The sequence below is a fragment of the Prenolepis imparis genome, unplaced genomic scaffold (genome assembly GCF_030444845.1).
Source record: "Prenolepis imparis isolate NDT839.2.m4 unplaced genomic scaffold, iyPreImpa1.0 SCAF_12, whole genome shotgun sequence".
Taxonomy (NCBI): Eukaryota; Metazoa; Arthropoda; class Insecta; order Hymenoptera; family Formicidae; genus Prenolepis; species Prenolepis imparis.
The window spans coordinates 7,410,738-7,422,725 of NW_028141170.1; the positions used below are offsets into that span (position 1 = coordinate 7,410,738).

The window sequence follows — 11,988 nt, forward strand, 5'->3', positions numbered from 1 at the left end:
AAACGTAATATTATTCATGAGTGTAATCGTAGTCTGTACGTTCTTGTAGAAGTTAGTTTGCGGAAATATACGCACCAACGATAACCGTTTTAATTCCATCTTTGAAATCAATCTTCATAAATCCGGCAACGACTTTACTCTCTTTTCTTTACGCGAAAGTGCAAGGAGAAGCACATGCGGTCTTTTCGTTTCGTCTTTTCTATTTTTCGTGACTCAGATTTTGCATACTGAACATGTTATCTTTTCGTACATATATATTTTACTTTTATATGCATTAGAATAAATGAAATTGGAATACAAAATTGAGCGAAATAGAAATGCATTGCTCGCTAAGGCATTGTTACCCGGATTTTCCTGTCGTTGGCTTTTTCCTTCGTTTTCCTTCTCTTTTTTTATTGTTCAACTAATCGAAAAAGTGTTCCTAGTTTTATTTTCGCGAGATTTTGTAGCTTTTCGATCCGCTTCACTTTCAACTAACTGTTTCGCAAGCCCGCTTTTACAAAAATAAAGAATGAAAAGAAAGAATAACATAACGTAACGAAAAAATATACAAACTCTATATTCAGTATCATAAAAATATGTATATCTATAAAATTTTTGATTTTAATATGCTAATATATACAATATTTATAATTTCAACTAATTATAATTGTATTGCACGCTAGCTAAATAATATCGCTAAATATTTGCACATATTTAAGCAACTTTACATTTATTGGAAAAATTAAAAATAATATTTAATAATTTTTATATTATAATATAAATACACGCGTCAGTAATACAAATTAACTGACAATAATTGCGCCAATAATTTTGCATATATTTAAAAAGAATTAAAACAATCGAGAGATCGAGAGAGAGAGACAGATGCATGATGTTCATTTGAATCTACATCACAGGCTAATATGCAATTATCATTAAGAGGTTAATGTTTCGATTATATGTTATGCTGTTGGATGTGTGTAAAAGATTATTTATCAAAAAATGTCGTCCAGGATAAAATTTTCTTGGACATTAATAAAAAATCTGCAATTATCAAGGCGAAATTTCACACAGAATCAATGCGAAAGTAAAAAAAGTTGGGGATTTATTTTGAGGAAATTAGCATTCGGATGGTCAGGATACAACAAATACGGGCTTTACACACATGACGTCATAGATTACAATGATCCTGTAGTTTGCGAAGCACTACGTCGATTGCCAATGGATATGCTGGACGCTAGGAATTTCAGGTATTTCAATTTATCATGAACTTTTATAATATGAATTTTCTCAGTAATAAAGAAGACAAGATTCTCTTTCTCTAATTAAGAAAATAAAATAAAGAATATAAATAGTATATAAATCATAGACATTTTTATACGTTAAGTTGTAAAATAAAAATTTAAAAGAAAGAGAAAATGAGAACGAGAGAGTATTCTCTTTTTGAAAATATTTTATAATACATTTATATACTGTGATCGCACAGACTTGATCTCACTAATATTTAAAATTCGAAAGTAAATTTTAGTCAATATCATATAAGATTTCTTTAAGCAAAGCTGGATATTCTTTAAGATTCACCTCGGACATGAATAGCCAGCCTGACGAGGATGCCTTCAGATGCGTCAGCGTATTGCACGGCGTTTCAAAGACTTGCTAAAGCGCCACTTTTATTAAGTGCTAAATTCGCTTAACGAGATCTTAATTTGGTAGTCAGCGCTCGTATTCTACGAGAAATTTTTGATATCTGTTTGTGACAGATCGTTTTATTTCCGATGGGTGCTTTTCTAAAATTGCTTCATTGTTCTCACTGTCTACGCGCGAACTAGGGGAGAGAAAGAGAAACAACTTCTTGTTTTTTTTTTTTTTTTATATATATTACAAGCTTCGGGAGTAGATAATCGCTTCCCGACTACGTAGCCGATTTTCAGTTAAGCTCCTTCGGCGCTTATCGAATAAAAACACATAATAGTTTTGTATGCTTTGCAGGATCATACGTGCTATGCAACTGAGTTTTCTGAAGATATATCTACCCAAAGAAAAGTGGGTCACGTATGAGCAGGATTTAGAGTATCGATATCTTAGTCCGTACATGGAAGAGATCAAGGATGAGCAAGCTGAGATAAATGAGTTTGATTGCCACAATTACGACGATAGCGATTCGCCAGCTGGCAAAATAAAATAAGAAAAAAATTCTGTGATTTTTTTCTTTCTCTCTCGCGCTCTCTCTTTCTCTCTTTCTTGACATATATCGCAGTAAATATTATATCATTATTATAAACCAATATCATTATAAATGAATTTTACAAATTAATTTTTGCATTAATTTGTTGAAAATGTTAAATGGAAAATATAATTTCTCTTCCATACAAAGAAGTTTTGGATAAAATCATTTTAAAACATTATGTTTATTTACATAAAATAACAAAATAATAAAATACGTTAATGTACATGCAAGTTCCTTAAATAAAGTTGGTAATGAAATATTTTGTTGAATAGGTATGCATGGAATTAAAATACAGAATTGAGATATTTTATTTTAATGTTATATACTGAAATATTTTTTCACATCTTGATCCTTCTCTGTATTTTAATTTTATTTACAAATACATTTGGCGTCATTTATTGCTCCAAATCTATAGAGATGCTAGTTAAAAATTACTTTTCAACTTGCAAGTACATATATTGCCAGTTGTCAATAATGCCATTTCGGAATACACTAAACGTGAAAAATCGATCAATTGACTAATTTTAAAATATCAAACAAATTATCAAACTATCCTGCAATAGGTTGTCTATTTATGGTCTGTTATACAATTTATTTTATTTCGCGACATTTACTTTATTTATCGCAATAGATGGTGACAAAACAAAGTAAATGCATGTTTGTTTACTTTAACTAATTTTAATTAATTTTAATTAATTTTAATTAATTTTAATTAATTTTATTGAAAATTTGACCAAAAAACATCTCTGAAAAAACATGTAATACAACCACAAAAAAAGCGTATATCGCGTATGGCGCTTTGCTGCTTCATTTGCATCCGCATGTTACATCGAGAAATATATAATCCACGGATCTGTTTACACGGAGTTTACGATGGATGGCAGGAAAACGTGACTTCGTTTTGCATAGCAAAATAAATCGATGTCACGTATACTTGGCAACTACTGATTTCTGAACTTCCGAGCGTTTTATTTTCGCAAGAGTATCGGAAAATTGTTATTTTTACCGAAGCATTGCACGTAGCATGTGTAATCAATGCATATTTTATTTTAAAATAAATTATCTATAATATATATTTTATTTTATTAATATATTTTATTATTTATATTTTTATATCTGATTTTAGAACTTCAAAGTTTACATAACAGCTATTTTTTAATATTAATATCAAAAACATTTTATACACATATATATTTTTTTATTACAAATTGCTCATATTTTTAAAAATATTTTACAATTTGTATTTATTCTTATCCTTTAATATAATTCTTATTAATATTTCATTGAAGACTTTGCTTATAGAATTTAAATAAACCTATCCTATTTGGTTTATCTTTTACGAGAAATATTTCCTCGAGATATTGTCAATCTTTTGGAGATAAATTTCTCTCATTTTTGATAGATAAAAGTTTCATAATTTGTATAAATTTCTTGTGAGTGTGAAAATGAAAGCAAGCCTGACCGATTCGAGTATATTTAATGTTTGATTGAGAGTAGGCCAATTTACTCTGTATTTTAATACGGCCACAAACGTCATGATGTATTGCATTTAATTTTTTTTTCTCTTACGACAAGAGAGATTCGAGTTAATCGCGGTAACGCACGATCGGCGTTGACTTTGCGAGTTAAAAAGTTTGAAAGTTTGTCGCGGTGGTTCCCTCGCTCTTACTATAAGTTAGCCGATACTTGGCAGTTCGCGTTCTGAATTCTTTATGATCTCGCGAGCCGCGCAGAAATGCCTGATGAATGGAAACGTGAAAACGTGTTTACGTTTGTCGCTAAGATATCGTATTCACCTCGCGAGTGAAGCGACTTTTCTCACGAAAGGTCATTGCATAAATCGCGAAAGAATATACCGATATGTAGTCATTGCAATTTTTTTACAAACTTTGTTCAATTTATGAGTAATTAAATAAGTGTAATAAGTTTATCTAATTTTTACAATTTATTTATGATATTTGTTATAAAGTATTCTTCGAAAATTAACAGCGCTGTTTAAACCGGTTACCAGCCTAAATATAAACGAAAACGAATAAACAGTCAATAAAATAATAAATTAAAAATAAGGCTCGCGTAAAGCTAGTTATCAAATTAGTTCTAAGATTATTGCTTTGATTTTGCAAAATAAGGTGATATTTTCTTTGTACTTTTTGTTCTCTTCTTTCCTCTTATCTTCTTGAGCGAAATGACGTGAGTATGAGTAATTTTCTAAAGTGCCGAATGAGAAAATTTGTGCGCTTATTCAGTCAGAAACAACGCGGAACGATGTTAATTCCCAGGTCTCTCGGACACTTAATACGCGCCACGCTTTCAACGACCGGAACTTGACTAAGGCATTTCTGAGAGCGCAGCTCTCATTTGATAACTCGATAGCTCTAACGATGACGCCTAGGATAATCGCGCTGACAATGTTCGCTTCAATTGCGTTCACTTCATTTGATTTGCCTCTTTGTCCGGCTCGCGTCAAGCGCGAGGCATGTCAAATTAAGGCAGCAGCTATCGATTCTCTCAAATATTTCGGCTAAGTGACTTTGGTCTCTTAGAGGTAGAGATATCAGGAAAGAGAAGAAAACTGTCGATGGATCTTGATATTAAAAAATCATCAGAAGAGATTATAAAAAAAAGAGCATGTTTATCTTTGCTAAGAAAAAGAAATTATAAATTAAGCAAATAAATAAGATTCAACAATTTTTTTAACAATGTCAAAATGTCAATATTGTGTAAATTATAAATAATTAAAAAGAAAAGACAAAGAGTTCTTTCCCGACTTTCAAACAAAATTTTATTTGTATAGAATAGAACTTATTTTAAATTAAGTTTACTTTGTTAGAATTTTAATTTAAAGTTTAGTCATAAAATATAAAATTTTGAAAATGACTTTAATTTTCTTAAAGAACAGTTTTATTTCAATTTTAAACTTAATAAAAAGATTTGTCATTAAAAAAAGATATATAAAAATATATTTAAAAGCGAAGTAATAAATATTAAAGTTTGGGAAACCGCAGTTCGCCCGTTTTCTATTATTTTGATACAATCGAAAATCGACTTTCTCGCAGAATAATGATCCACATTTGCATAAGGGGTAACTTCATCTTATCTCAGAAGAAATAAATTTTATGTGGGCTGAAATTGCGAAACATCTGATTAGAGTTTCCATCTGACGCGAGAAGAAATACCGCATATTTTTTTACACCAACGGAGATGACTGCTGAGGGGATTGCGTGACTAGGGGAGCATATTAATTTTATCTACGTTGAAGAGAAGATTTTGGAACATTACCCAGCCGCGTTCTTCTAAGTAAATAAGGTTAATTATTTAGAGAGAATCTCGGAGAGAATTGTTTTATATCATTAAGTCTTATAAAGAACACATAATGAGAAGAGCAAATTATAATTCGCGGTACTTTGTGGATTTATAAAATTATACGGGCGAGATAGATTTTATAGTAAAAAATACACAAAATTCTTTTTTATATTTTATCCACAAGACCACAAACAAATGCTGTTTCTCTGATGATTTTTTCATATTGTAGTTATTTTCTCGATAATTACTTTCTAAGTTTAAGATGACAGAGATGAATAGTGCGCTCGTAGTTTCGTGAAGATATGTGACAACCGTTTTATTGCAAAAGTACACCCAAGTTGCGGTCCTTGAACCAACTCGCTCTGCATTCGGATGCTCTCCAATTTCAGTGCTCACACGAGAAAGTACGCTCTCGTTAGCACTGACCGACGCGATGACCAACTTTCGGGGCATCTAATTTGAATAAATAGGACTAAAAGGGGATGTGAAAGCTCTCGCAAGTACGATGACCCGGACGAACGAATAAACTACTTCGCGAAGAAAAGATTGGCTTCGCCAAATCGCCATTTAATTGCGAGCGAGTAAAAATTGCCAATTCTCTTGCGTATTCTGCGAAATATGAAGTTTAATTATTGGTATTGACATTTAGTCGGTGGTGTTATTATTGCAAAGGAATATACTATTATATATGTGTATATATATATATATATATATATATATATATATATATATATATATACTGTTTGATACTACAGAGCAACTTGCCCGCGGTCATTTCTATCTCTCGGCGACACGAAAATGAAACAACTTATACGGATAGCACGTTGCGAAATCATCTATTGGTCTATGTATTGCAACGCGCTACCACGAATCATCAAAACTGTTACATTTAATTGTTACGCCGAGTAATTAATCAAAAAATATAATATTATTTAATTGTATAAATAGTTGGCAGTAATTATATGCTATTATTAATCATAAACTATTAATGCATAAACTATTAAATTAATTTAAAGCAGTCATCAAATTTTAAATTTTTTCTCTGAAAAGTTTCAATATATATATTTCTTGTAAATTAATTTTATTATATTTTTATGATCCATAAAAAATATATATGTATGTATGAAAAACATCTTTATTTTATTGTTGCGATATAGATATGATAGTTATAAGGAAGAGCATGTTTGCAATAAAGTACGTTTAAGCACTTTGAATCATCATGTTATGAAATTTGCAACTACTTGAGGTTTGTTGAGCGTTTCAAGTTTCAAACACTTCAATGACTAACAGATCAATTTCACGGGTTAAGTGGCCAAACGACTTTTCGGTAACAAGACAACACGTTGATGGCTCGGAACATTGCAAATAACTTGATAAACTTTGATATCCGCAACAAGATCAAAGATAAAGTTTTGGCATGCTGCAATGCAGACTTTGAGGTAGATATTGATTGAATGAATAAGGCCATATATGATAGCAAATACTAAATTATTTATTATTGTGATGTTTTAAATTTTAAATATTTACATAATGTGTACCTTCCTTGTACTTTTGTGGAATTTTTGAATAAATCTTTTTTTATGTGGAAGATATATGCGGGAGCAAACTTTGCATTATTTATTGATATTGACAAATGTACGAGATGTATATAATAAAATTAATATATTCTGATTTGTGTAAAATTATATACGCATAGAGAAAAGCGAAAGATTAATACTAGATTATGTTTTTTATCCACTGCATCCCGGCAATTCTACAAAACACTACATGCTTTTAAACTCACGCACATGCAGTAACGAATATTTTTCACGTGTCACGTGTTCGAAGAACGTTTCCAACAGTGTGGTTTTTTTTTAGTTACAGGGTTTTAGAGCTTTTAGTACCATGGAAATAGCATCAGATGTATTATTAAACATACGCACAGTGAGAATGTATAACACAACACCATACCGGAAATATATATCTTCTCTTTTATTCTTTCGTTTCTTTATATATCTTACTCTCTATATACTCTCCGAGATTGAAGATTTTTCAAGCTACTATACTTTAAGAAACTCATTTCTGCTATTAATTAAAGAAAAACATTCAATTATTAAATAGTTTAAAATAGAAAACAGTTTACGGATTGCTGGTTTTCTACGTACTTTTATCAAGTTTTACAACTTAATATCGTGTGTATATATTAAAAAATGTACGTGTGTTTTAAGAAACGTATTACTGGTATTATTCTCAGCAAATTATGGACATCAATATTCTTTATACTCAATGCATAATTTATGACATAACTTAGTTTTAAATTTACTTCCGTAGATTTATTAACTGATGAATAACATTAGTAATCAGAATCAGATGATATAGCTACGAATGATCTTCAATGCAAAATAGCTCGTTTGTTCTCAAGATGAAAGAACATTTTATTTAATAACTGTTATAATAATGATATTATAATATATTATAATTGCGTAATAGACACAATGATCTGAAAATTTTCGTAAATCATTTATGTATAAGATCTAATACTGTAATATAAGTTATAGATATACATATAGTGTTTTTCAAGTTTTTCAAAATTAAGAATTTTTATAAAATTATTAAAAAATTATTGATATAATTACCAAGATATTAATACAAATATTAGAGATATTTAAAAAAATAGATTTATCTTTGATATTATTTATGTTAAAATAAAGAGATAAATTTTTGATAGTTGGATTTAATAATTGTTTTTATTTTTGCTACACACATACGTTGTATACTACTTCAAGATCTAAAAAATAAATGCTGAAAATAAATTGTATTATTTTTCATCTCAAATCTTATTATTTTTATATATGTATTTTTTTTATTTTTGATCTAAATTTCTAAAATAGTTTTCAAAATAAACCGACTGAAGAATAGATAGAAGAAACTTTCTGAATGTCTACCTCGCTTTCGCAAGCTGCTCGAATTCCGCTGTCAATTTGGCGCGCATTCGCCAATAAATCGACAAGACGAACATATCTTAGGACATTACGTGATAGACGGGTGTGTCGAAGACGCCATTGTTCTGAGATATGTCGTCCAAGTCTTGCCTATTCTTTGTCAAACTTTGTCATAAGACGAAGATGCACACCGTTGAAATGCTTCTGTGATTTCCTATTGAGAACTATAAAGAAGTGACAAACACAAATTCTGAGTTTGCGAAACTTTTGTCGCATCTACATCTGTCTTCCTTAGTTTCCGAAGAAAATGTAAGAGTGGACCATCAAATATTTACATATATTTAAGACTTTTATACCTAATAAGGGTCTCAAATAAAAGATTACAAGCTTACTTTTATATGCGTCATATGTCTATCTAGTTGAACTATCGATCTGATTATATAGAGATTATATAGAGATTGAGAGATTTCAAAATCAAAAGAGAGACATTGTTACATTCTTATTTTAGCTTGTTAAAGAAAATTCTTTTGTCCAAGTCACGCGAAAGAAGGAAGTTAACAACTATAACAAAGTCGTAAATCAGACAGTTATTCGATATATTATATTCACGAGCGTGAAAAATCTTCGCAATTTGTAAGAAACGAAGTCATTCTCTGCGCATTGCATGAAGATTGATAAACGAACAATTTCTTTGTAAAGTCGATAAATAGTACTTCGTATTTGATACGATGCAAAACATAAGAATATTCGACATGATAAAATTTCGCTTTTTTTCCTCTTTTCTCTATAAATTTTCCATAATCTTTAAGTTGATCACAATATCGATAATTAAATTCGACGCCAAGCAAAGTTTTCCAGAATATTGGATATCATACACACAGCATGTGCACACGTTAAGCAATGTTTATTCATGGAAGGATGGACACATAAATGACTCTCTCAACAGATATTCGAAAAATTAATCGAGTTAATTGCGGTTATTATCATGCCAAATGCTTTGGATCTTGACACACAAAGAGCCTAGAATAAATGTGAAAATTGTATTTCGATATTAACAATAATTTTTGATACTATTGCCGTTATATATATATTATAATTCTATTAAGGTTGCAAATCTCATAATACAATAGAAGTATGTGCGCTGAAATATTTTCTGTCACAATAAATTTATCAAAAGTGCATCTGTTAAATAATTATTTGTTTTGTATATAATAATTTTATTAAATTTCTAAATGTTTAAATATTGTGTATAAATTATATTTTTAAATAAAAATTTTTAATCTATTTAATATGATAAAGAAAATCTAAGGAAATATTGCAACTGGTAAATGAAAAAGAGAGCCGCATTTTTTCAACTTTTATTTCAGCAACAATCAATATTTTTTACTTAAATTATTAGACATTGAGACAAAAATAGATTACTGATCTCTGCCAATTAAATAATTATGCTTAAATATTCCGAAATAATATACTAATGAAATCTCATGCAACTCTTGCATAATATTTTGAAATCGCATTATCAGATAATTAATAATTATAAGGTAACCAATGCTCTTTTTTAAACGTCAATATGTGCTTTTTACACTACATAATTCTATTGTTCTTAATTTATTAATATTATATAATATCTCTATGTTATATAAAGATATTTTTATGTATTTTTTTATGTAAACAAAGGGGGATTAAAATCCCTCCGTAATATGTCGGTTTTTACCGGTAAATTTGCGTGTACACGTTGCAAAAATTACTTTATATTAAATATTTTCCCTTGAAGCTCATTACATAGAAAAGAGAGAGATACAGAGATATAGAGATATAGAGGAGTACTAGAACGTGTTTTATTAAAATCCAGAAGGTCGCAGACTCAGTCTGAGCATGCAGGACTGAACATCTGCAAATTCTTGTCGGTGTGAAAAGATTTTAATTAAATGCAATTTTGGCGGAGAGGAATATTCAATGTTTTGTCGTGGAGGATCTGTCATGAACGTGTCAAATTAATCTCTCTCATCGTTAGACGAGTTTTTATAAGCTTGATAACAAACAATAGCTTGCACTATTTGACAATAAGCTCGTTTATGTTTTATGTTGTGAAGCAAAACAGACGCTTTTTTTTTTGCGCGAGAACTATTTTTTCAGCGTATATTAAAACATGGTCTGATTTGATTTCATCAAACTGAAATTGAAAATTAATGCGCTTCACGTAATCGCGCTGTTTTTTGAGATCGGTTGCATTTATATCTCTGTGTTAGCGTATAACAATTATTATTATAATTGAATTTTTCTTCCGTGAATTTTTAAAATTAAAAATGCGATAGTTTATCATATCGTAATTGTTAATCGCAATACTAATTGAAATTAACAACTTATACGCTTTCGAAGCAACTGACCCTAATATAAGCAATTAATTGATTAATTTAATATTAATTTATATAATTACGCGATGCATACGCCACGTAATAATGAAACGCTTAGCTTCCGTGTAAATGCTTAAAGAATTAAATAAATGTCTAACTAAAGATAACCAAGGAGACAGTGATAAAGTGATGTTCGTCAGACACAAACCAAACTTCGTAAAGTTAATATAATAGCCGCGGTTCTCGTATACATATATCGATCCCATTCAAGTATATTGTAAACTTCATTCAGAGCGTAATAGGAGGTACATTACCGCAGATTTTCGGGTAACTTGCAACTTTCCCATAATCTCACCGTTTAAACGCAAATGTAACCTCCCGTGTAAGCTTTTTAACTCTTTGATACCCTCTCTATATAGCGAAGTGTACACAGATTAAAGATCTTGATAAGATGTTTATCCCGAGATGTGCTTACGTCGACCGAAATACACGCACTCGTCAGAGGAAAACATCTCGAAGCTCGAATTGCATCCGCGCGCCGAGTATTTGGCCGCAAGCAGAATGAATTCAAGAGTTGTTGGTACGTTCCAATTCCCTTGAAACTTTACCAGTTAGCTCGACTAATCGATTTAACACTAAACCTTTATCGCGCTCTTGATTACGGAGATTAATTTCGCCGGTAACAAACCTTTTGTGAATGTACTTTTTATATATATTTAACCTTGAAGATGATTTCTGACACGTGTTTCTCCGTTGGAAGAAATGCGACAGAATTTTCGGAGAGAATATAATAGCCTCTTTAATCATAAAAAAACATTTCTTTTCTTGTGTCTGCGAGTTGTCAAGAGATAAAATTTAAATTTCCTCGCAGTAAACATGAGAATTTATTTTTGATAAAGGCTTATTGCAACTTTATTTATATATCGTAAGCCGTAAATATCCTTAATTTTATATTGCAATTAATCCGATCTATTATTGCATTATTAAAATTATAAAAAAATATAATTTATATGTTTGTTCTATGATTTGAAAAGCTATGTGATATTATAAAAAAAAAATTTAGATGGTTTATATATTTTAAGCTTTATATCTGTTTTGTGTAATAGCTACATCCGCACTTTTAAAAAGTAGATTTGTATAAATTTATAATCATTTTTAGAAAATTTAATAGAAAATAATAATAAAAGAATTAAGCGCAAAT

General features: G+C 29.9%; 1 protein-coding gene across 1 annotated transcript; it reads left to right on the forward strand.

The window, feature by feature from the left end:
• The first annotated feature begins 984 nt into the window (after window positions 1-984).
• LOC145943956 (cytochrome b-c1 complex subunit 7) lies at window positions 985-2,167 on the forward strand. The gene is made up of 2 exons (XM_083051875.1): window positions 985-1,232; window positions 1,972-2,167. The coding sequence occupies exons 1-2, from the start codon at window positions 985-987 to the stop codon at window positions 2,165-2,167; spliced, it is 444 nt and encodes a 147-aa protein (XP_082908001.1).
• The last annotated feature ends 9,821 nt before the right edge of the window (window positions 2,168-11,988 follow it).